Source organism: Arvicanthis niloticus, chromosome 13 (assembly GCF_011762505.2).
Source record: "Arvicanthis niloticus isolate mArvNil1 chromosome 13, mArvNil1.pat.X, whole genome shotgun sequence".
NCBI lineage: Eukaryota > Metazoa > Chordata > Mammalia > Rodentia > Muridae > Arvicanthis > Arvicanthis niloticus.
In genome coordinates, this window is record NC_047670.1 from 10,503,046 (window position 1) to 10,530,576 (window position 27,531).

Below are 27,531 nucleotides of genomic sequence, written 5' to 3' on the forward strand. Positions count from 1 at the left end.
TCATAGCTAGCAATTACCTAGGACAAAGCCATTTTTATCAGATAGTCTTCTGAGAATCTGAAGGAGAGCTCAAGATGGAAAGGGGGTTGGAAAAGCCTGTGCTTTTCCAAAAAAAATATTTCTGCAAATAATGTTGGCTATTGAAGGAATAATGAGAATCTTAAATCTTTGTTCTGGAACTAAGGGAGTTCACCAAATGAAAAGGACAAAGAGTGTGCTGGAGGCACCAGGATCTGATAGAATCAATCCAGGGTGAATAAAATACAGTTAGCAGTGTGTAGCTGCATAGGCAGTGTTCCCAGGATTTAGAATCATCTTGTAATTGGGGACCTAGTCTTGCTTCTTGACCAAATGCAAAGTATAGCTTTTAAGAAACAAGATAAGTCAATATGTACAAACTTCTCTTTTCCCTTCTTCAGTAAAAAATAAACCACTTTCTTTGTTCTTCATAGGATTCACATTCATTCACATACACTGGCTCTAATGTCATGGATTCAACTAACCATGAATCAAAAGTACCTTTAAATAGCATCTATAATGGGCCTATATCAATTTCTTTGTCCTGTCATTTCCCCCTAAACAACACAATGTCAAAACCATCTGCATAGTGTTTACATTCTATTATTGCCTACATGTAATACTGGGATAATTCAGAGGATAAGGATAGGGATGACATAATTGAATACAAGCACTATGGCATATCATAGGGAGCCCATGATTTTCATATTTGTGTGTGTATGTCCTAGTGTGATTGATCCCATCTTGATCATTATCAGAATCATCCTGTTTTATTGAATTTCACTTACCACTGGATGCTTCTCATTTTATCATCCATGCCCATCTCTTCTCAGACATGATTGTGAACAATTTCTACAGTCTTACTTATGATATCTCTGAGGAGGCCCTACCATGTTAGGAAACAGCCTCCTAATATCCTTGATGGCTTAGGAGAATACATGCTGAACATTGAACTTTTATATATAAGGTTATCATTCACTTCACATCACTCGCTGTAAATAGTAAAAATAGCCAGAGAAGAGACTAGATTTTAGAGCTGCCATTCATCACACGGAATCAATTCTTTTGTATAAATATTTTTAAATTCCTTGGAAAATACCTGATATCAAGTGATATCAAACGCCCTCAATCTATTGAAAACGTGGCTCACTCATTCAAACTAATTTCACAGTGAAAGTGGATTAGGCTTTGTAGGGCTCATACAGGAATGAGTGAGGAGACGACTCATTCATGGCTTCTTAAGGCAACTTTCTATGCAGTGCTAAGGACAGTGACTAAGTTGTTGTTACAGGTAAAGTCTGTCTTCTCTCTTGACTTACTACATCTGGAACCTTTATGTTTTTCTTAACTTTATTTACAAGGAGAAAGCAATGAAATTACTATTACTGAAAGGGTTCTATTTTATACTAAATTATGTTTGCCTATGGTGCAAGCAATCAAATCCAATGCCTTAAAAACGATAGACAAGAGCTATACTGTTGAGCTATATCCCCGGCTTTGAGTCATTTTAAACATTCCTTTCTCTTGTACTATCCTGTTTTCATATTATTCTCTGCTGTATACCATGCAACAGTACATAATAAATTTAAAGTTTGGGTGACTCAGGTAGTGCCATAATTAAGGGCAGAAGAACTGACTTTGTGTTGTTATAATGGTTATAGAGAAAGAGCTTTCTTGCTCGCTCATTCTCGGTCTAATACAAGGGTGCACTCTCAGCTTCAGCAATTGTACTCCCTTTCACTTAAACATTCCCCATCTTAAATCTGAGGAAATAGCTAGGTTGATTGCTACTCTTGCATGAGAATGCAACAGCAATATAAGGGACTGAAGAGTCATGAGTAACAGCACTTGTAGTTATGACCATAGATGGATCATAATTGTCAACTCCAACTTTCTCATTAGATGGGATACCAGTGGTTTAATCTAGATGAAGTAAAAGGGTGTTTTTGGAACCTTGAGGAGGAATCTTATTGGACATAGTCAAAGATAGCAATGTGTCTTTTTAGGAATTTCATGTCTATATAACTAAGTTGACTCAATCATTCAGTAAAAATTTTAGAAAAAGAAGACACAATTTTAAAATGGCAAATTTCCCAGTAGATGATATACCTGTAAAAATTGATAGTTTGAAGTTTAGATGCCAAATACTAAAAACTACAGTAAGAGGAGGAAAAAATAATAGTTGTGATACAGAATAAATTATGGCAGCTCAGAACTAAAGCCAACTAGAGATAGAATAGTCCCTGATTTCATCTAGTCTTACAATAGATTCCCCCCCCCACTTTTCATCTCCTATTATAGTTTTTAGAAATTTTATTTGAGAAATTAAAAGGTTACTTATTCTATCATCCTTTCCTTTGGAGTTATCTGAAATAATCATCTATTGCTTCTTAATAACAATTCTTGCAAAAGAAAATGCCTGGCTGCTTCAACAGTGATGGTACACTCCTATAATTTAAGGACTTTGGAAGCAGAGATCTGAGTATCTCTGTGAGTTAAAGGTCATCCTGATCTACATAGTGAGTTACAGGGCAACTAGGGTTACCAAGATAAACTCTGTCTCAAAAAAAATCAAATCTCTATATCTCTATATCTATCTATCTATATATCTATCTATCGATATCATAGACAGATGCCTCAGAATGAACTTAAATGCAGTCTTTCTATTCAGAGGAAAAGTTTATTATTGAGGTGAAACTAAGAGTAGTTAAGTACATGGGACAAAATGACAAAAGGTAATCATGCCAAAATTATAGTGTTATTCTTACACAGAGTCACACCAAATGTGCTTGTAAATTAAAACAAAGTATGTAAAAAATGTAAAGGAAGGTTCTGCACTCCCATTTGAGGGGATGAAAGTGTGGATCAGTGCTAGAGGGCTTACCCATAATGCCTGAGGACTTGGGTTGTATTCTTCATGCTCCAAAAATAAGTTAGTAATTAAAGAAAGAAAGTCCATTAAGAAAATTGGGCTAGTTTGTATTACCATACACTAACGGAATATTTAAAACTACACATTGCTTTAAAATGAGAAATAAGTTAAAATCAGAAAGTCAAGTAATTTTTCTAGCATGTTTTGGGAAATGGGAAACCAATTGCCTAAGGCTAAAATGCAAGTTTTGAGTTTCTAATATTTTTCAGGATACGATATAAATAAGCATGTAAGATTCTTCTGCTCTTTTATCACTTACAAATCACCACAACAGCAAAACACTATATCAATGTGAAAGACACTATCAACAATTTACTGTTTACAACTGAACAATGCTTATATTGGATTAGGACTGGGAATACATAGTCAGTGCTGTCCTTGAAGCCCTTCTAATTAAGTAGTATTAGGTTTTATTCTGTAAATCACGAGAAGGTATCTTGGAAGTAAAGGAAATTCCATGATTATTGGAGAACAACAATATTCTTCCAGAAAAAGAAAAAAAAATGAGTGTTTAAATTGAAACCTTCTAAGATTGGTGAATAGAACTCAGCACATATTTTGCAAATAACCAAATTTGGGGTACAGCCTTTGGCAAAGGAATGCATTTATCAAATGGCTCATATTCCCTGGAGTATGTTTTAGCATTTTTTCAGATCAAAAGCTTCAAACCCATCTTTAAAGGGATGTGATGTTTTAAAATGAATTTTGTTTTCCATAACTAAATCTTGTCAGCCTAGGTCCAAGATAAAATGTTATAGTTTCACAGTATAGCAATATAGTTAACAAAGTATAACAAGAACCCATAGCTTATAAGAAAGAGAGACATCTATTGATGAGCATATAGGTAGGTTCAGTAACTAGGCTGCTATATCTGGTTGGTATATATCCAGAAGTGTATACATAGGTCACAGAGTAAATATGTGTTTAGTGTTTTGATAGTCCCCCAGGTTGACTTCTATATTGTACGCACTCACTTACATTCTTGCCAGCAGGTGTGTGTCTGTGTAAAGATGTTTCTCTCTAGTCATTTTCACCAGCAATGATGGAAATACTATTTATGATTGCCATTCTGGTTGAAGTAAAATGGATTTCAGTGAAGCTTTGATTTGAAAGATGTACAAATAAGAGAAAGTGTAGGATATATACACATGGTGTTTTAATTAGCCATATATAAGAATGCAATTTTAGGCTTTTCATGGGGAATGAAAACAATTGAGGTCATTAATACTATTGTAATAGCAAGATAAGCAAGACTCAGAAGGACAAATATGCTATTTTTTATTAGAATATGTTAGATTTTATGTAAAGCCACATGACCATGTATACATACTTCTGTATATATGTACATATATACACAGAGATATGTACATACAGATGTGTGCATAATGTGAGAGCAGACGGGAGAATAGAAAAAAGTATGAGACTAGTGGAAGGAAGAAGGCATAGAAGGGGGTTTGTTGAAGGGTGACTATGTTCAATGTACATAATATACTTGATTAAATAGCTTTTATGAACCCCAACACTACATGTGATGAATGTGCCTAATAAAAATAACTACAGAAAAAAAGAAATACAGACAAATTTTACTTGGAAAGAACTTTCATTTGTTATTATTTTCTGGGGTGTCCACATTTCACTATGAGACAGATGCACACAGTTCATTAGAAATAATATTCTAGAAAAATAAAGCGAAGATGGAGTTGCCATCTTTACTCCATTTGGAACCAGGTAAATTAACCTACAAAAGTCATTCACTTGGAAGTGCTGGAACTCAGGCTATGATATGGGAGCCTGGTGATTATTCTCTGGTGCTAATGTCTAAAATCCCTCACAAATAAATGACTAATCCAATACAAACTGAAGATTCTAGTAGGCAGCAACATTTGTTGAACTTTGCTCTTTACAGCACCCTCTGGTTGGTTTTTGTCCACAATTTAATAAAGCGAGAGATGAAGTGCTGAGTTCCTGGGTACCTGGAGGGCTTAACTTTATTTTCAGCTATAGAGGACCTGTTTCCAACATTTTTTTCCAGCAATTCTGACAGTTATAAAGAAGGTATATATTTCAGGGAAGGATATAAATTTTATTATGGTGGAGTTTAATTTCATAAATATTTCTTCTGTTCTTTCCTCCTATCATATGGGCCCTCTAGGTACTAGTATCAGATATTTGGCAGAAAAGTCCTTTGTCCCAGAAAGGCCTCTGACCCAGTGCAGAGAAAGACTACCACATACAAAGCTGATGACATGGTCACCCTAAGTCAAAACTGACATGTGAAATAAAGTAGGTCTTCAATTGTTTTGACGATATTAGTTTTAAAGACTCTATTTTTCTGTGACTGATCAATCATGGATTTCTGTATCAGACACATATATATGCCAATTAAAGTCACCATTGCACATAAAACAGGATGACAGTGTAACCAAAATGTGTTTTAGCTCTAACATTTACAATCCCAAGAGTATTCAGACAATTAGGCAGGAAATAACGTTGGGAATAGAGGAGTTGGTGGGAAGCTAATGGAAGGCTTATTGAAGATGCATTTTTTTGGCACCATACTTCTACCTAAAGCTAACAGGATGATGGAGGGTGGGAAACTAATCAGGCAGTGTGGCGGAATGGACATCGGATGTTACTGTGTCCAAGGCTTCAGAGCTAAGAATAAAGACAATTTAAGACCACAATGATGATGTAGACTTTTGTTAGAGAAGAATAATACTAAAAGATTGAAATTTAAATAACGGTCTCATTTGTAATACTGAGAATTGGCATTCCTGACATTCTTTCTGAACTTTGCAAATGCAATTGGCAAGTGCTAGATCTAAAGAGTATAAATGGAAACAATCTTTAAGGAAAGAACTGACAAATTTAAAAACAAATCAAATTACAAGAGAGATATGCCTTTATATTTTAGTTGATTGTGTATAACTGGTATTAAATATTAGTTATGTGACTTTTACATATACTATATTCAAAACATCTGCATAAATTCCATTAACCATGAACATAGAACTGGATTCGTTGTTTGAGGCTACTTCAACTAGTTCTACCATTTTGTTATGTCTTGATTATAAAGCTTAGCTGATAAAAGGGAGAATAGAAGATATTGAGCAATATGGATTTCTTGAGTTGTAAGTTCACTGAAACAACAGAAATAGCAGCTACAAGCCTCCAGTTTCATAACATGCTAACCTGCAAATGACTGCATAAGTCACGTTTTCATCGCTGAAATTTCAATATAGGCTTCATTACTTGGGAGGAAAAGATGGGTAGATTTCAGTGACCCAAGAACCCTGAAGTTTGAATCTCAGGGGCAAGAAAACAAATAAGAGACAAAGACAAAAACAAGAACCCCAAAATACCAACAAAAACAAAACAACAACAAAAAAACAATGCCCCTTGCAAATAAATTAAAATGCCAGTGAGTTTATATTTTAATGTCTCACCCTTTTAATACGCAAAACAAATGTCACATTTGTATTGAAATAAGTTAATATATCTGAAAAGTAATAAAGTAATGCTAAAAATGACCCATTTCTGAAAATCTGCTGTTTTATAGATGAACTTGACTTTCCTGTCTTTGTTCAGGTTTACCTACATCTGGCTATCAATTATGTCCAGTAATACATATTATTATATACATACTATATATATATGGTATGTATATACATACATATGTATGAGTACATACACACATGTATACATACACAGATGCATATATGCATACATATATGTACGTATTTATGTTATACATTATATATACTTTAAGTAACTTTTCAATTTTAATTACTGAAATGAGGACATGTAAATGTGCCTTTTCTTTCTTGGTCACATATGTCTGGCTGTCTATTACCACCTGATTAGGTAGACTGACTCTCCTTTTAGAGACTTACTGTTTGAATTTTGTGGAAATCCCGGCAAGGAGGAAGGACCATTCATTCCAGGGAGAATGACTGGTGGAAGGCCAGGGAGTCCAGGGTAGGTTGCTGGCAAGCTGATACCGTGAAGGGAGCAGTTGTCTGCGATGCCTGGCTGCTGTACTGTTAGGCTCAGCACATCAGAAGCTTTCTTTATACGGTCCAGTTCTTGTTGGGCCATCAGCTGTCGAACAGTGGTAGGAGCAAGGTAATCTTTCTCCCGGTCAAGCTGACTGCCCACAGTCTCCCTCACTTTGGAAATATGCTGCTTGGAAAAAATATGATCTCGGATGGACAAGCGGGCAGAGTACTTCACCCCACAGAGGGTACACTCCGGCTTGGTGCCATCCGTTCCACTTTGATTGATCATGAAGGGCTTTCCGATGTTAATTTTAAACTTCTTTTCCTTTGCCCTGGCATTTTGAAACCACACCTGCACCACTCGTTTGGGCAGACCGATCTCATTACCCAGCATTTCACATTCTTGCATGGTTGGAGTCCGATAATCACTAAAGCAAGCCTTGAGGACTTTCAACTGAAGGTTGCTCATCTGGGTTCTGAAGCGCTTGTGACCAGGCCGATCACTGCTTTTGGATTTAAAGGGGTTGCTAGGCCCGAATGGATTTGGTGAGCTGGGGTCAGCTATGCTAGATGTTTCGCTGCGGTCAGCATTGTCATCAGGGTCATCGGTGATGTAAAAGCTTTGGTCATGGTCACCATCTTTGTCATTGAAGTGGATGGATGGACTTGTGAGAGAAAAGAGAAATTTGTCATCACAGACCTCTGTGGTGGGTGTGGTTGCTGGTTTTGGAAAAGAGTCAAGAGTTTTGGTTTCTTTAGGGGACAAAGCTGGTTTCACTTCCCCAGAACCTCCCGTGGTTTCCATGTCTGCTGCTCCCTCGTCTCCTGTGGTTGCATCACTGATGGCCGTATTAATAGATGACGTCTCATCAAAATCAGTTTTACTCTGATCATACCCAGCGTCAGCTGAAGGGGCATTCAGATTCTCTACATCCTCTGGACATTCCGCTTTGAATGAAGAAGGACTTAAAAGATTCTTCGGAGACAGTTCTGCTGTTTTACTAACAGGCGTCGAGACTGTGGAGGCCAATTCATTCTCACTAGATAGATCAATTTTAGTCAATGGCAAAGATGGGTAATCAAAATAAATGTATTTCTGTGGGCTCTCTCCTCCATCCTCTGTGGATATTAAAGGGCTTGGTGGCAAGCTATAACCTGCCTGTTTCCCCTCATTCCAGTGGCGAGAGCGTATGTGGCTTTCTAAGGCTGACTTTGCTTTAAACAGAGCTCTGCAGAACGGACACCGTTTATGAGACTGGGCAGGACCCACTGCACGGAACTGCCCTTTCCTTTCTCGAGCCCGCGTATTCTGGAACCAGACTTGGACCACTCTCTTCTTCAGCCCCACTTCCCGCGCAATGTGATCAAGCATTTTTCGGGTAGGATTAGAATCCAGCAAGTACTTTTCATAGAGTATTTCAAGTTGCTCTGGCGTGATGGTGGTTCTCAAGCGTTTATCACGGTGTTGGTCTTCACCGCTATTCCCGCCCTCCTTCTCACTGCAATTATTATCTTCTTTATCATCCAGTTTCCTTTTAAGGGAAGCAGCAACACTCGCGGGGGCCGTAGTGTGGGCAGTACTGGTCTGTGGTGGCATCTGAGTGAGAGAGCCCCCCAGGAGCTGTCCAGTCATCAGTGGATTATTGGGGTCAAATATCATGTAGGGCATGTCCATGGGTCTTTCCAAGAAAGGAGAGTGGAGGAATTGGTTTTGAGCAGCCAGGAAGTGCATGTGTTGGTGTTCCTTCCAAAGTTCCAGGGTCGGGAAGGCTATGGTACACTGATCACATGGGTACTGGAGTAACTGTGGAGGTAGACTGTTCTGGAGAGAAGTCATGGAAATTTGCAGTGGACTGGAAGGGATTGGAGTTTGAGAAGCTGAGGGAGGTCTTCCAATCAGTTGCAGTTGCTTGGGTGGCTGTGGTGGAGGCTGGGATATGGACGCCTGCTGTGTCTCTGAAGAAGTTGATACTGATAAGGGAGCTGACTTAATGCCTTGAGGAGGAGAAGGGTCACTCTGCTTTGCCTTTTCTGCAGGATAGTCAGGTTTTGGAGAATTCTTCTCAGGTTCTGGTTTAGGAGAAGGAATCAGGGGTGTGCTAGTCCCAGAGCCTGAACTAGCTACTGGGGCTGCAGTGCTTTTGACTGTATCTGTTTGTCCAGACACGGTGCAATGCTTGTACAGCACTTGATCAGTGGCATCCATGGAGTCTTCTGTTTGGCTTTCATCTTGGGCGTCATCATCTTCATCTTTATAACATTGCTTTTTCTGATGTGTGATCAAGTCAAAGATCCTGGGGAAAACCACATTGCACTTTTTGCATTGGTATTGCATGTTGCTTGTCCTAATATAGCGTTCATTGGTGAGTTCTCTTTTTTCATTATCTTTAGCCTCTGCTTGGTTCTCATAACTCTTTCTTGCTTTCTGACGAGCATTCTGGAACCATACAACAATAACCCGGGTGGGTAGGTTGAGAACAGTAGAGAGTTGTTCTATTTCATCATCTTTTGGGTAAGCATTTGTGTCAAAAAAGTCTTGCAGAACCCTAAGCTGGTAGTCAGTAAACCTTGTTCTGGATGACCTTTTGCTGAATGAGGCATCTGATTTGTAATGTTCCAAAGATGTAGGTTGTGGATCAATTCGAATATCTTCTAAAACAGTTATAGGAGGGTTACTGAAGTTGTATGGAGAATCTTTATTTCTCTGTCGTTCCTTAAAGAGTGTATTTCGAAACCAGTGCTTGATGACTTTTTGAGAGAGGCCGGATTTCTCGGCCATTTCTTGGATCTGTTCTTCACTTGGAGAGTTATTGATGTCAAAATAAGCCCTCAGGATTTTCAGCTGATCATCTGTAATCCGGGTCCGCGGCCGTTTGAATTGAGAATGTCTCAAGAAGTTAGGGTCTAGCCCCAGCTGCTGCTGGCAAAGCTGGCTGAGATCTGCTGAGAGGGTGTCCATCTGGGGCAGCTGCAGGGCGAGCTGTGGGGGAAGTGCAGGATGCTGCACTGGCTGCATCATAATGGAGGGAAAGAGGGGAAGGTCAAGGGAAACAGGCAGTTGGACCTGTGGGGGTGCAGATGGGGGAGGAGGTGGGGGTGGGGGTGGTGGAGGAGGAGGAGGTGGAGGTGGTGGAGGAGTGGGTGGTGGAGCTTGCAGAGGAGCAGAGGCTGTATTGGGGATTTTCACAGGCCCCAAAGTTGAAGGCTGTGGGGGTGCAGGTGGCAGGGGAGGAGGTGGAGGTGGAGGCGGTGGTGTTTCTGGAGAGGAAGGAGAAATTGGATAGAGCTTGTCATAGGCCTCCCTGTATTGACGAGCAAATTTTTCTAGTGCTCTGTATGGAAAAAATTGCCCATGCACATGTTCTTGGTGACTTTTTAAAATAAGAACATTTGAGAACAATTTACCACAGGTCCCGCACTCCAGCTTGTCAGAGTTTTCGCCTTCTCCACTTTTACCCTTTTTCTGAACCTTCTGCCTGTTCTCATTATACTGAATAACCAGTTCAAAACCAAAGTTCTCCAGTAAAGCTTTGGCTGCATTTCCCCTGGCCCCCGAGGCTATTCGGGGTGGAGGAATACAAGGTTCTAAAGATTTTTGCTTCTTTATGTCTTTGCTATCTTTGAGTCCTTCAGTATCATTTGTAAATTCTTGCTTTGGTTTTTCTTGCTTTTCAGTCACCTCTTCTGTCTCCTTGTAAGATGGCATGTCTTTCATGAGTTGGCATTCTGTACTTGTCAGGCTACCTTGCTCTTGTTTCAACAGTTTGCTTGGTTGCTGTTGAGCTTGCTGCTGTGGTGGTGGGGGAGGTTGTTGATTTTGAGGCTGCAACTGGGGCTGTGCAGCTTGGTACTGTTGTGCTTGTTGTTGTAGAAGCTGGAGCTGAGTTTGGCCAACATGATGTTGTGTTTGAATCTGTTGCTTCAGATCTTCAAGCAAGGAACCAGCCATGCCTGTCATACCTGGCATCCCAAATGTGGCAGAGGTGGGCAAGCCCAGATCTGGCCCTAAGCTAAACTCTGCCCCAGGTATATAGAATGGAAAGAGAAACTGGGGTTGCTGAAACTGGAGCAGTGCCTCTGGGGTCACTGGAAAATGAGGCAAAAAAGCTGGGTTTAGAAACTGTGGCTGAAAGAATGCAGCCTGCTGCTGCAACTCATGCTGAAGTTGCATCTGGATTTGTGCTGGTGACCGAGGTGGTGGATGATGGGTAGGTTGCCCAGAGATTAATTCAGGAGTTTGCTTTTTATTTAATTCTTTGGCATCTAGGTGGGTATCTTTGCTGTTGACTGATGCTAAGCTCATGGATTCTAACATCCCTTGGCCAGGGCTGTTTACAGCAGCTGTGAGGCTGGGCCCACTGGATGGGTGCCTACTTGGTTCCAGCTTTGCAGCCCTGGCTTTTGTCTGGTGGAGCACTGACCTCATATGGATCTCCAAGGTCGAACTTTGGCTGTATGCAACACTGCAGATGCTGCACTTGTACGGCTTATTATCTGTGCTGCTATTGGCTTCCTGGGGAACAGGACTGGAGGCTTCTTGCAAAACCTTTTTCAACTTATGCAAATGAGACACTGAATTATAATGGACCAAGAGAATATTCTTTTGGGTGAATGACTCTTTACACACTGTACATTTGTAAGGACGAGATGGATCAAGGAATTTTTCCATTGTAAAGTTGGGTCCTTTTCTAAAAGGTAAGGTCCGCTTTGGTTCTGAGCCCAGGTCATCTGGGATGGAGCTGCTGTCACTCCCGACAGGACTTGCCTTCCCTTCATGGTCTACCTCATACTCTCTCTCCATTTCCTGATCTAGGCCATGCTCATCCTGGGGCATTGTCTCACTCTCTGCCCAGAGCTCACCATTCATTGGCAAGGAGGTGTACAGCTGCTGTAGTTCAGCTTCACTCAGTTCTGGATGGCCTGCTTCCAAGTGTTTTTTTAAAGCCTGGAATGTACGGAAACTCCGCTGGCAGAGGTTACACATTGTAGCGGCCCGAATTGCATGATACTGGGAATGTATCTGAAGCTTCTGCATAGTTTTGAAAGCCAAGCTACAGTGATTACAACGATACTTATAAACGTGGCGGTCTGAAACTGACAAGGGTTGCCTTTTTTGTTGTTCGCTCAGTTGATCTTGCAGAGCATCTGAGATGTTCACATCCTTACTGCTATTTTTATTCCATTCTGATGCCTCCATGGGCTCCTTTGCTGGCTTCTGTTCCTCATTCTTTATTTCCACACCCACCTTCGAATCCTCAAGACCTGACATGCTTTTGTCATCCACTGGGCTATCACCTGTTAGAAGAAAGCACAGACATATCTTCTGGTAAGAACCTTGACAACTTGAATGTCAGCAAGTGTAAGTTCAAGCCCATAGTGATGTCTGTTTAATTGAGTCTGTATAGAAATGTGATTTGGACACATTTGTGGCAAACACTACACCAGATATTCATAAAATGAACAGGAAATTAACCCTAACCTGAAGGAACTTAAGGACAGAGAAGAATATATGTCAAAGGTAACCACAATGTACTACAATAAACACTTCACCAGGGGTCATGAACTTGGTGTTCATGAATTAGAATACTTAGAATGTTCTTGGCCAAGAATCTGTCACTAGGATCGTCCCAGGACAGGTAGAAATAGTTATGGCACATATGCCTTAGAAAATAAGACTCTGGACAGCAGTGTTTATTGTTCTTCTTTTGCCACTAAAAACATCTTTGAGAATAGGGGAGATCTCACAAGAGAAATCTCAGCCCTAGATGGAGAGCTACAGACAATTAGTGGCTGCTAAGAGATAGAATCCATTTTCTTTAAGAATGAACACCCTCATAGGTGGTTCAATCATAACTCCAAGTAGTCAGCTCTAAAGACATGTACATATAAGCAACACTAAATGAACTCAGCATGTGTGTGTGTGTGTGTGTGTGTGTGTGTGTGTGTGTGTGTGTGTGTGTTTACCTGCAACAATAATAAAGAAGTGGAAGGTGGAAGGGACACAGGAGATTTGCAGGGAGAGTGAGAGTGTTGGAAATTCTGTAAACAAAGTATTCATTGAAAAACCCCAAAGATTGTGTGTGTGTGTGTGTGTGTATGTATATGTATATATATATATATATATATATTCTTAAATGTCTTTCATAGTGATAATTTTACCCAAAGGCAAGCTCTGAAAGTTTTCTCCATGCAGTATCCTCACAGGCAAGCATACCTGAATATTTCCCAGAACCCTCTGCTGCCATAACTGTAGGTGGGTCCCGTTCAGATTTCTCAGGGGCAGCTGCTGGCAGTAGCATACTGTTTGGCATCATTACATCAGGGACAGGCACCTTTGAACACCAAAGGAACTTGTGTTAATTGTGGTCTGGAAATCACTGAGCAATATACTGGTGTATATATGTACATAGGAATGTGCATGAGTATGCTGAAAACATATGCATTTTCCACTTATATTTTTCTAACTCAAACAGGGACTTCTATTGCTTCAATACTATTATAGTCCTATATTCTTCTTCTAATGCTATGACTTAAAGAATTTTGAAGAGCTAGATTTTTATAATGATAACAAAGACTCTTTTCAGTTAAAGGTACCCACAAAAGCCATTTCACTGTTATAAAAAGAACCACAAAATGTATTCAATTAACCCATACTCTGTATCTTATTTTTTTTCCAAGCAAGAAAGACCACAAATGGGTCTCCATGTGATTTCTATAGCAGTCAATAAAAGACTTCCAAGTCACTCAGAAAAAAATGAAATGTCTATAAAGCCATCACTCTACATGTATATTGATAGTGTAACACAGGTCCCATCAGATTTGCATCATCCTTTGGCATTCTTACTGTCATAAGCAGCTTCTCTACACAGTCTGGAGATACACTGTGCAAATGGGTCAGATGCAGCTGCAGGTGCATTTTGTTGCTGAGGACATCCTGGCAGAGTGGACAGCAGATGACTGGTTGTACAGAATGCTGTGACAGGACATGCATCTGGATCCGACTTTGGTCCCTACTGTTGTAGTTACAGTAAGGACACTGATAGACCTGGAAATGATTGAAGAAACATGACTATAATCAACTGTTATACTTTGACCATTTCAGGTTGTGAGGTATAACATCAAGAGTTAATACTATTGCCAGTTACAATGTCTATGTGCACAAAGCTAGAGGGGTCTAAAATGAAAAGAAACAGAAACAAACAAACAAGTTGATTCATGCATTGAAGGGAAAACTACTTACCTGTTCGGGACAAAATTTTTTGTCCTCTGTTGGTTTTGACCTTTTGGTTCCTGTGTCGTCTTCTTTGGGCAAGAGGAGTGGCTGTGTGGCCCCTGCCACACCAACTTTCAGCTCTTTCTCTGGGGTGATTACTCCTAATTCCCAAAAAGAGGACAAGTATTCAATTTATAAACACAATGTTACAATCAGAGTAAATAAAACAATTGAGACAGTAAATCCACTGGATTAAACTGAGCAAAAAACAGATAAGCACTTTTAAATGATGCTAATCTCAAAACACAAAAAGCATTCTTTTTTATTTTCTGTCAGCTGACTGAACTTAGCACATCTATTTTAAATCATAGTCCTGTCTCTTTAGATAACCCTAGATGGCCTTGAAAGTTTCATCAATAACATGTGTTCTCTAGTGTCTCCATATGCCTGTATCACATTAAAGCAAATCTACTCCCATTCACCAATACTAACATAGAAAATTGCTATTTTGCTTCAAGTAAAATGATCTAGCTCTGTTCTAAATTCTTAAGTCCTAAGGTTCTCACATCCTGGCAAGAGCTGGTGAGGTTTATTTCAGAAAAACAAAAACAATAATATGTTTAGGTCATGATGGGATTCAGAGTTTCTAACCCTTTTATAGTTGAACATCTAATTCATTTCTGCTATTTAGTGATTTGAGTAGGTGACACTGGTTTTAGCAGGTGGCTTTGTATATAACAATAGAGCAGGAATTAAAAGAAGACGACTGCTTAATGAGATTAATCCAAATATTTGGTGTTAATGATGATTAAAATTTTGCCTAGTTGAGCAATATAATGTGTAGGAACTTCACACATATCAAAGGGGAAAAAAAGAACAATTCTAATTTTTCAATCTAACAGAAAATTCTTTCCAGCACATCAATTTGCCTGGTAATCTCCTCTGCAAGGCTGGATATTACAGCAACATCGGGTAGGCATGTCACATACATATCACGACAAACACAAAACCTCATTTACCAGCCATTCCAATCTCATCATAGCACGGCATCATCTGACCTTTTTTTTTTTTTCTGCTGTTTATTATGAGTATTTCTAATTTTAACTTTCAATTTTCACCATCTTCCAGTCAATTTGCAACTAAATTATTTCCAGGGTGAGGACACTATCACTGGACAACTGGGTGCAAATACATCTTGAGATGCAGTGGAGCTAAACCATTGATTGCTATCAGACCCCGCATAGATACACCATCCAGGGCAATCTGCTTGTATGCTGCACATGAAGATTTATCTTGATTATTATTTTCAATCCACATACAGTTCCTATAAGTGAACAAATTGCACCTTATTACAAAATAACTCAGTTTTAATTTTAAAAAATGAGGTCAAGGATGTTATAGAAACAAGTATAAATAAAAAGTAAAAAAGAACAAAAAAAATCTTATTCTATTTCTGCCCTAGGTAGAGACAAATGCTTTACACTAGGTAAATGAGTTCATAAATTTAGATTTCACATGGAAAATTAAATGTGTGAGAGTTATTCTTAAGAGACCAAAGTTAAAATAAGATATAGTTGACAAGATGACTATAATTTTGTTCTTTTGATGTTAGATGTTCTCAGCTTCTCACAGGTCATGTTGATACTAATATTTTGATTGAATTTGAACTGATATAATTGTACCTACTTAATTCTCTTAGAGAAACTTTAATTTTATTCTATTTATTTGAAAAGTAGTGGTAGCATTTGTGTATGAGTGAACTTAAATTTGATAGAGAGTTAAAACTTTCAGTGTATTAATTGAAAATATCCAAGTATTTGATGTGCATTGATATTCTCCAAATAGGATGTTTTCTCTTAATTATGGTATTAAAATTTATTTTTATTTCTCAAAACAAATACAGAATATACCCTGTACTCTCATAATTAAAGTGCTAAATCATTTAAGAAAAAATAATGTGGCACGTAATATTTTACAATACAATTAGTTATTTAAAATGTTAGACCAACTTGTACAAAATGATTGTCATTTAAATTAACAAGTGTCTATCAATTGTCTTCTCTTGATTGACTTTTCTTTAAAAGTTTCTATTTGTAAGTAACAATGTTTCCTAAAGACAGTAATATCATGTCATATTCTTTTACATTCTTAAATGGACAAGATCAAATAATAATTGACTCAATTCTCTGTACTATTCATGCAAGTTCAAAAATAATTCCCATAATTTGTTTGTAAATATCTTGAGATATCAGAATTAAAAACAACTTTCAAGAAACTTTTAAGTCTACTAAATATCCAGATATGAGCTCATTTCCATCAGTATACATGAAGGTTACTTTCATGTATATTTAAGGGATGGAAGACAGTATGTTTTAAAGGTGTCATCCTTTTTCTTTCTGTCTCTCTCTTTTTCTTTTATTCTTTCTTTTTTTCTACTCTATTCACTCCTGTAAATGTTTGGCAAAACTAACTCTGTGCATGTGAGTGATATACTGTGTTCATTTCTATACTCATCAACACTCATTAATTTAATGATTCTAGATAATAAAAGATGGCAAGAATTGCAAGATTGAGTGAGAAGTCAAAACAGATTCTTGAGTATGAGGATGGTCTTCAAGGTGATATAGATAGGTCATAATAAGCAACATTTTATACATTATTCTGTATTCATATTTATATCAAGTTTAACACCAAAGCAAGCCTGGTAAATTACAGAAAATCAAATCTGAGGCCTTTTTTTCTGAATTGTGTTATGCTAGAAAAAATACCTTGTATTAAATAAGGCAAATTAATTTTAGGAAAGCTTTTGATTAAGTTTTGTGATTACTCATAGTTTATATGAGCAATTTCATTTGAAATAAACCCTGTTTGTTACACTGGAGCAGAAAAAAATTTGAAATGAGATCATAATTCATTTTGTATCGTTAAAGACACCACAATATTCTCAAAGAACAATGTCATTTTAATGAATTTTAACTAAAAAATGAAGTCTAATTATAAATAAGCACCACCAAATATATGAGCCAATGATTATCTGTCAGTTACAGGCATATTTAACTTGCAAGAGATTGCTAATATAAAATAACATAATTCATTTCAATTCGGATGCCGCCTACTTAATTCTCAATCTCTAAAATACAGAAAACTGTAAAATGGTTTATATTCATAACAAGGCAGGAAAATCCAATAACACACATGTTACAGTGAACCTTGAAAAACAATAAATCAAAATACTTAGTTATTATTTTCAATCTCTATATTTGATAAGTTTGAATACTTTAAAACTCAGATGTAACAGATGTTGTTTAATTCACTTAATTCTAAATTATAATTACCAACATCTTTCTAATGAGACTAGAATCAAAGGATAATTTTAATTGCAATAATGAAGGTTAATTTCCACCTTTCTTCATGTTTACTCCCTTATTAAAAAGTGGTCCCCTTAGCCATGGCAGAGACATATTACATGTTCAATGCAAATGTATTAATCTGGATAAACTCTATATTAATTCTCGTGCTGCATTGAGCTATAATTTGGATTATAATTAATCTAAAGTGGCACTAGATTTAAATGACAATATAAATGAGGAATTAGGAAGCTTTTCTATTATGAATGAATATTCAGCAAATATAATGTGCATATTGCCAAGTCTCACTTTGAAAGCTCTGGTCCTGCAGATTAATGATAGCAACAGAACACAGCAGCTTACCAACACACTGGTCCAGACATGTGCTAATTCCTTCCAGCCTGAAAAGTTCGAGGTTAAAGTGGGGTCAACCTGTTCTCTCAACTACCATATTAACATAGCAATTACTCTGTACGTTTGCTCTTATTCATTTGACAATTATAGCTGATATAAGAACAAAAGAATCTAAATAAGTGGTTATCTAATAATCAGATACACTTTTACAAAGAATGGCAAGCATGGAATAGATTTTCAATCTGGTAAGATTCAATTCAGAGAGCACAGAACTTTGTTTAAAGTTTGTGTTAGTTTTAAGTAGCAAGAACTCTCTTGAAGGCAACAAGGTTTCAAAGCTAAATATTTGCACCTCAGCATTTGCTTTTAGTTGACTCTTGGCTGGAGCTCATTTTCAACTCTCTTTGTATGTACCTGGAGGTGCATTTTTATGGGGATAACGTTTATATCAAATAACTTCCATTATGCAGTGATCTGTCCTTCCATACACCCCAACCTTGTCTATATTAGAAACTCAAAGGAGAACAAAATCTCCTTGGGCCATTAGGGAGCAAGTGAGCCCCCGACGTATGCAGAACAGTAAACTGCATTGTGGAGACAGAGCTCCTGCATCTATACATATGTTCCTCAAAGTAAGATGGAACAATAAAAAACAAACACACAAACAAACAAAAAACCACCTCCCACAACCTCTCCCTGGAAGTGTCCTAAACAATAGATGTTCTGTACTAAGCTTTGTGTTCTCCATCTGGGAGCACTCAGTGAACACTAATGTGATATCTTCCTGTTTTATATGTTCCTCTGATTAGCAGAAGGGAAATGCTTTGCAGTCTGTATGAGTCCACCAAACACAAATAAAGGGAATTCTATCATTCACAAACTGGCACGCTACTCATCTTGATGAAGTCCATCTTAGATGACATCACCTGGCTACCTTGCTGTTTTCAGTCCTTTTCAAAAGAAAATTTCAAGGAGTTCTCCTTGACATTAGGCACATCAAATTCTCTGTTATTTGCCTCAGGAACCAAACTGCTTATTCACTGCTGTGGAATCTTTTCAGAGATACAGCGTTAGGCTCAAGCCTACCTTGGACCATTTTTGACTAAATCAAATTAGAATCATATACTCAACACTAAATCCTAGAATCAAAAAAAAAAAAAAAAAAAAAAGATGCATTTCTCACTGCACTTCTGTAAGAAATTTAGAATTAAAGAGTTTAGGGAGGAAGGAAGAACCTTTCAGATACACATTTTGGAAAATGCAAAATTTAGGCATGTGAAGACTGCGATCCAAACATGGAATAAATCAGATTTAAATAAACTCATATGCAAAAAAATGATGAATTTTGTTAAAGCCGGTATCCTCCTACTGAATACCAGGCTCTTTATATGCGGCTGTCACTGGAGTTCAAGGAAAGATAGATGACTACCTCAGACTAACAGGCTTGAGTCCATTTCAGCACTTCTTCTGCTTCAATGAGTCCAACATAATAAAACTAGGTATAGCGTGCAGCAAAAGTGGTCAGTGTAATATTCATTGCGGCTGCAGATTTCCATCTCATACATACAAAGCGTGGATGAAGCCATATATTTGCCAAATCAAACACAGAAAAAGCCATAGGTATCCACGCCAGATGCTGGCCTAGGGTTTGTTTGTGCACAAGTAAATGTCATGACACACAGGTTTGTTTTCAAAGACAGTAGCTTTCATTACTGGGATTTGTCCATTCTAGAAGATCAAAATTACTCAGCACCTAATCCCTTTTCAATGATATTTCCTCCTCCTTAGGCTGGATCATCTGTAAAGTTTTCTACTGGATTTTGTTTGAAATGCTTCAAATAGATACCCTTAAAAAGGGCAAATTCCTGAGTGTAAGGAGAGGGAGGGAAGGAGGGACAGAGGAATGGAGGGGGAGGGGAGGGGAAGAGGAGGGGGAAGGGGGAGAGAAGAAAGAGGAGTAGCATTTATTTTTAGGGTTACATGATGTGGGAGGGTGCATAAGATTGAATGATAAAATTCAAGTGATATCTAATCCTGAGCTTATGAAAAATTAATATGCCATCAGAGGACTCACAAGTATAGCTAAGATTAATGAAAGGCGCTTAAAAATTACAAGCACACAAACTGATTTGATTAAAAAATAATCTCACTAGTCATCCTGTAATATTCTTTAACTTATCCACATCTATTCTGTCAGATGGTTATGATTAAAAATAGGTCAATGGGAGGCTACTGATAGAAATCACATGCAAAATGCACACACAATGAATAGTAGTGGGAATGTTCAGACAGTTTAAAATGAATAAAAGCATTTAATGAGCTTCATTGGGGGATGCAGTGAAGGGAAGGTTGGGTTCGGGAGGTGGATGGGTACAGGGAAGTGAAAAGGCCAAGTCTAGCATCTTACCAGGGTCTTTATTAGAGATTTTGCCTTCGATGTTGTCTCTCTCGAGTGTCTCTTTCTCATCATCCTCAGTCACTGTGGAAGGCTTCAGAGCACCTCCTGCATCTTCACTGGGTTCTTCTGTTAAGAAAGCAGATCAGTGAGAAAAATTAAGTTCAGAAAGTGTACACTAATGTAAACTGGGTGACCTTTGTCACCCAGTTTATTTTCGAATTTTATCTATAAATTTTCAACATTTCTTCTTACTAAAGGAAATTATACATCAAGGCAGAAGTCTACAAACTAAGACCATCCTAGGGCAATTTTTTTTTATCTTTATCCTCTGAGAGTATTTACATGGTATTAAAAGGAAAGAAATCATTTTTAGCAAAGTTTAGCCTGAAAAAGACAAGGGGGAAATGGGTGGAAGACAACTGTAATTTCAATCACAGAACTTTTCAGCAATGTCATCTTGCTCCACAGACCTGAAGTCAGGGCATTACAGCAAACCAGACACAGAAGAAATATTCTGTGAGATAATATTAAAACAATGGTTTAAATAAAAGACAGGCGTTCTTCCTGCACTCAGACTTTAGATCATAGATGCATTCCTTAAGATTTCATTCGATTAAGATTCCCAAACTTCAGTTCCCCTGGAAATCTGTTTGTAAAGGAAAGGTACAGAGGACTTTGACATAACAAGGCACTTGTAAGACAACTATACCACCCAACACCTCATTCACAGGATCACACCAGCTAGATTACATGGAAATCCTCATACTAACTCAAACCTACTTAATTATTCTGTAAATCTCAGCCATGCCACTGCTGGTGGATTAATCTGTTTACTCAGTTAGCCTCTATGCTGGGACTGTGCAGCACTAATCCGTGAAAGGCCCACTGTTCTCTTTCATCCTGTGATCATTTGTCTCCCAGTGTGATGATGTCACATTTTAATGAATTTTTAGCAATCTGAGTAATGCCAGATAACCAGGCTCACAACTCTCCACAGCACGCCATGCTGTTTTTCATTGCGGCACAAAAATAAAAGGCATATTTCCCAGTTCAGGTAGGAATTACATAAATTAGGAGAAGAAAGTGAAATGGGATTTGGAGCACTAGGCTGAACAATTTCATAAAATCTTTAATGACCATATAAATTAACCCTGGAAAGGCAAAAGGTCATCAGAACAGATTTGCATAGACTCTTCTATTTGCTTTTGATAAGCAGAGCTTTTATGCAGAGAACATGATACAATTAACCCTTCAATAACCATACAAAATGCTGCTATGGACATTTCAAGTGTCAAGCATTCACTGAAAATTACACACTGAATAAAATTTTCATTGCAAATGCTATAGTGATTGAAAGGGGAAAATGTGGCCTTCTCCACACCCCATGTTTTATTAATAACATTCTGGCAGCAGAATGAAATATCTACTGTTATATGTAGCAGCTGAGCACACACACACACACACACACACACACACACACACACACACACACACAAATCTATTTAGTGGTTCAGTTTTCAGCCATGCTCTGCAACCGTGTAAGCAAAAAGGAGAAACAGGACATCTAATACATTCAAAATAAGAGTTGGGTTAAATTGAGAGTTCCCCAAGATATGATAATCTGCTTGCATTTATTCCAGTGTTACTTTTTGCTCTCTGTAAAGGGAGGAGAGCCTTGCTGGGAAGGTGCCCCTTTGTGCAGAGATGCATGGAAATTTCACTTTAAGAAGACACCCTCCGTGTTTTGTGCTCTGTATTGCTTTCACCTATTGATGATAATCAGTGATCAGACATACACTCCTCCCATATGTCTCTCTTCACAACAGCAGACTAGGCTGTGAGAATCATGGCTAAGAGGGTTTTAGGAACAGGAAGGCCGAGATCATGACCAGACCATGCTGTGTCCCTGCCAAGTCCACGTGCACACGGGCATGATATCTAGTGCAGCCTCATGACAACTACTTCTCAACTCATCCTGAGGAAAAATGCAAGATTGCTTTGAGTGGATTTACTAGACCTTACCCCAAGGGCTAGAAAATGAAGTGTCAGAGTGCTACTGAGAGGCCTTATCTCCAGGGGACACAAAATTGTAAGGGCTATCGCTACTCCCATTAATAAAACATTGTGTGTCAGGAAAAGAAAAAAAATATATAAAGGCACTAAAAAGCAGGCTACAGTATAATCTGGGTCTCATCAGACAGATATTTGCAAGGTTGTCTTCTTTATTTTCTGGTATGTTTCGAGTGTGAGAGAAATTCCCAGACATGTTCTTCTATACATCACTTGGTGTCTGACCTCAGTCTGACCCCAGCAACAGTTTGAAAAATCTGAATGTGAACAAAGACTCTGTGTCCTCAGCAAGGAAAGATTGTGGGATAGATGCTCCCCAGCAACTTAATGGCAAACAGCAGTTCGGAGGCAGTAACTTTGACTGGCTTCTCCAAGCTGCAACTCTGAGTGGTAGGTTTGCCTGCCATGCCCCTGCTTCTGTGAGGTTGCCCCCTCCTCTCTTTGCAGTTATTCCTTTGAACTAGGCAGGCAATTAGCTCTAATGCTCAAGCAATTCAGACCCGTTTTGTGGTTTTGAAGGCAAAAGCTGTTTATTACAGGTAGGCTCTTTGGAGCCATAAGAACTTTGCAAATTTTTAATCATGCAAAAGATAATCACAAGGTAATTTCTCCACACCATAAAATTCCATATAAGCCAGAATAAAAGGTCACTTTCATACTCAAAGAGAGTTTTAGAAATAAATTTGACATTCATTATATAATTAGGCTTTAAAGTCAAAATTAATGTGAAAAAAACACTTTCTCTAGCAAACCTTTAGGCTAGAATTTTGGGTGAGGAGGAGTGGCTATATTCTAGTTTAGATGCCAGATTTCCTCAATTATAAAATGTCATAAAATATAAAATGTCTTCTAGGAAAATTACGCACAACATGTTAATATATTAAGAGAGCGCCATAGAACTGAGGAGAATAAATATTTTAAATGAAATTCAAAACAAACACACTAAAGCAGCTTTTTGAAACCCGACTGTATTACATGCAATATTAATAAAGAACATGATAGCTTTCCACAGTACCATTGTATTGACAGCATATGCACTTTCAACCTCCTTTAACATCAAAGACTATGGAAAATAAAATACTTATTTATAAGTTAAATATTTCGGTAATTATGTGCTTTAACTTAAACTTTGAGTCAGATTCCTCTAGAGCTTCCACATTATCAGGAGAAAGAAATCCTGTTTTTACTTTTAAATGTTTCAGGAGACTAGAATGAGAATGTAATGCTGTAATCTGGTATTATAGAAGTATTACAGAAGCATGAGACACTTAACTTTGCTCAGCATTTTAAACATGCCTAAAATGCTGGCCATATGATGTTTCACACCCACACATCAAATAGATTTACAAGGTTTTGAGTATTTAGCTTAGAATATTTTCATATGAATTATAAAGAATGCAAAGCGACTATCATTTGATTATACAATTTACAATGTACATATTTAAGCGTATATTCCAATCAATTCACTTGCGCTTGTTTTCAAAGAAATTGGCACAGGCGTAGCCTGCTTGTAATGTTGGAAAAAGAGTCGCACACTTCAGTTATTTCAGTGTGTGTGTGCTTGTGTGTGTGTGCTTGTGTGTGTGTGTGTGTGCTTGTGTGTGTATGTGTGCATGTACTTGTGTGTGCATGTGTGAGGGTGTATGTGAGAAGTCTGTACAGGTCAGAACAGGAAGTTGGATCCCATGGAACTAGAGCTAAAGATAGTTGTGAACTGCTATGTGGGTTTAGGTCCTTAACCTGGGTCTTCCACAATAGCAATGTGTACCTTCAGCTGATGAGTTAGCCTTGCACACTTCATTTTTTAATTGCTATGCAGCAATTGTACATACCCATAGAATATGAGTAATAGGATAGTTTATGCATGTAAAATGATAAAATCAGGTTAATTAGAGTTTCTGTCTCCATAAGTGCTTAGAATTCTGTATCTGTTGGGCATATCTGCCCAAGCTCCCCATAAAATATGATCAAATGTTCTAAACTATGGTCATGTTGCTATGCTATACAGCATTAGAACTTACTCCTGTTGTCTAATTGAATCTAGGAATCAATTATCTAACTTTTCCTTCTACCCAGTGATTACTGTTTTACATTCTTTTATGAGATAAATCAATGTAGCTTCCACATGAGTGAGAACATATTGCATTCCTTTAAAAACATGTGAAGAAGAAGCAGAGGATGGATAATAACTCAAACACCTTCGGTTTTATGTAGTGAGTCTCTCCGTTTTGGACACGCACTTGTGAGGATTCACTCTGAAAGTCCTCTATGGCCTCCTTGTTCAGTCTCTTCCCATTCAACTCTATTCTCTCCCTGATGTACCTACATCTATGTGCTGATATATATTCTCCACATCCATCTCCTGTAGCCTTCATCATCTACAGAAAAAGATCTCAATCTTTTGCAAATAGCAAGAATACCTTCCCACTACCAGGTCCTGATCTATGTCCCAGAGTCAGCTTTCTTGAAATAATCTTTAACACATTGCTTGAAAACTGTCTTGTCAGTGTTCCAGGTATCAGCACCACCGGGTACTGTGGAGCCCAGATGTAAGGTTCCTAATTTGAGCAGGTCTAGCCTTGAATGAGGCCTGGCAAGTGTAAGTTCAGCTTACATGATGTGCCTGGTTCAGGCTGCACCTTACAGCATTGTTGGTGATATCCCCTGCTGTCCTGTGGGCACAACAAGAGGTTGTGCATCCTGTAGCATTATTTCCAGTAACTCTTGATATCCTGTAGGTCCCTCTTTGTGTCCTTTTTTTGACCAAGTACAACTTTTTCATGGGATAACTCCTTTGTTTTCTTTTGAGTCCAGCTTAAGAAATAGCAGTTTCAACATGTGGGACAATTAGTTAATAGTAATCACTTCATAGGTTTCTTTTGTGCTAATGGATAAAACTCAACTAAAAGTGATTCTCACATAAACTATGTATTTAAAAATGAGTATTCTATTATCACTGGTACTATTCATTCTCCCCTTCTCCAATAAGTGTTTCCTAAGATTTGAACTAAAATAAATGTTTTGGGGTATATTTGTGAGTTTCTTTTTGCTTTTTGATGTTAAATAACACATGTCAAAATTATCTGTGTATTATCTCTTTACACTAACCGGTAAATATTTTATGAAATAAATGAAATATTTATTTTATGTTTAAAGAAAATAAACGTATGTTTAAAGCATTTGGAGTAGTATTTGGATCATGGCAGACTATATGGCGTGCGGAATAGAAACTGAACTAAGTTAAGAAAAAAATCAAGGGAAGAAAAAGACAAGTTCAGATATTACACAGATCTTCCATTTCTCCTTAAAAATTTAAAATGGACTTCTGCTTTAGTAATGTCTTCTTGATTTCTGTTTATTTTCTTTCTGCTGAATCACATTTCTTATGTATCTTTCTTTTTTAAAGTACCAAAGAAAGAGAGAGAGAGAGAGAGAGAGAGAGAGAGAGAGAGAGAGAGAGAGAGAGAAGAAGCTTGCTTGGTTTCTATTCACACAACCACTCTTCTCTCAGTCAGAGTGAAAACACAGCTCAATTCCTGTTTATCAGATGGTAATTTCCTTTTCTTAAAGATACAGCTCTTCTGGACTTCACTTCTGGGGCTGTTGTGTACCCCTTTAAAGATTCCTTTCACCCCCATGTAGGAGTCCCCACTATTATACAACATCTACACACTACAATGCCTCTGGCCATCATCAGTCTATATCGTCTCCTTAGGTAAACATATTAAGAATTATGGCATTAAATTGTCTCAATTTGCACCAATTCTAAAATACACATCAAACTTATTGTGTCAGACGTGGACTCATCTCTCAGCTTAGCCAACCTTAGTCCATTTTCTCTCATCTCCATCGATTGACTTCACACTGTGAACTTCCACCACAAATGATATTTTTTTTTCTTATGGTAACAACCATATTCTATCCATCAGCAAAGTCCATTTCTAATTATATGTAATGAATACTAAATGCTAAATAAACTTGATCTCATTTATTGCTTGAACTTTTGCAGTTTTCTACGTCACTTAAGCCAACTCATCCATACTATGATTTGCCTGATTAGATTATGCCTATTTGGGCTGTATATTGTGCTTCTGTCTTCCCCATTCACCAGTCTTCCTCCCTGTTAGCCTTATTCGGCTCCTTTTAACAGAGCCAGATTTTTCAATCTTCATGGGAATGTATTTTCCCAGACTTTTTTCATAGAGTCTCATTTTAATGATTCAGAACATAGCTCAATACAGTTTCCAAAGAAGTACCTCACCTGTTGCTCAGATAACAGAGTCCTGGGATTCTGCCAGCAACCACTATTCTCTGCTGGATGACAGACCTAATGCTTTTCATTTGTATGTCTGGAGTAAGGTCTAAAAATTTGCATTCTTTTTTTAAAATTTAATATAACAAATTTATTTATCTGATATGCTAATTTACTATGTAAATATTTTATTTAAAATATAATTACATCAACTCAGTGTCTACTTTCCTTTCTCCTATGGTGCTCCCTTTCAAATTCATAGCCTCTTTTTTAATTTTGACTGCTACATATAACATGCATAAATATGTAAATATAATGCAGTGAGTTCATTTAGTGTTGCTTGTATGTATATGCTCACTTGGAGACACTTGAAGAAAACCACAACTGCTCAAATTGCAGGAAAAAAAAAACTGGCCCTAGGGTGCCCAACCTCAATAGATACATCTACAACATCATCTAAGGCTCAGGAAACATTAAAGGCAATAGAACGGAAGGAGTGTGAGAGACAGAAGACTAGGCAACTTTTTTTCCTGAGAGACTGTACACCCAGAAATGACAGGGAAGCTACTCATGATACTTCAACAATATGGAGACCTAAATAAGGCCTGAACAAGCACAACAATAACAGATATGATAACGTGAAGGGAATGTCCACATGGCGCACACTAAACAAAGAACATCAATAACTAAAGATTGCTGGGACAGAGAATAAAGCTTCAGGGATGAGCGCTCTGATTGGCTATCCAAATCAAACAACTTAGGGGTTTTATTCTTACAATATCTTACACTATGCCATTGCCATTAATGAGAAGACTATTTTAAGAAGCTCTCTTCTACAGATCACCTCTTTTGTATCCTTTACCACAGTTATCCGACTCTGAATACATTTTTGTTCTTACTTGCATAGAAATAATATTTCACAGAAGGGGCCCCCTACTCCTTACTCATC

At 37.8% G+C, this 27,531-nt stretch overlaps 1 protein-coding gene across 5 annotated transcripts in view; it reads right to left on the minus strand.

Moving 5' to 3' along the window:
* Positions 1–27,531, minus strand: part of Zfhx4 (zinc finger homeobox 4) — a 185,438-nt gene that overhangs the window by 5,130 nt on the left and 152,777 nt on the right. For all 5 annotated transcript variants that reach the window (XM_076911234.1, XM_034516916.2, XM_076911231.1 and 2 more), the window contains 5 exons: positions 20,270–20,386; positions 14,189–14,322; positions 13,793–13,993; positions 13,163–13,280; positions 6,844–12,243 (listed from right to left, as the gene is read on the minus strand). In XM_076911234.1, coding sequence (XP_076767349.1) covers positions 6,844–12,243; positions 13,163–13,280; positions 13,793–13,993; positions 14,189–14,322; positions 20,270–20,386 — 5,970 coding nt within the window. The remainder of the gene's footprint in view (positions 1–6,843; positions 12,244–13,162; positions 13,281–13,792; positions 13,994–14,188; positions 14,323–20,269; positions 20,387–27,531) is intronic.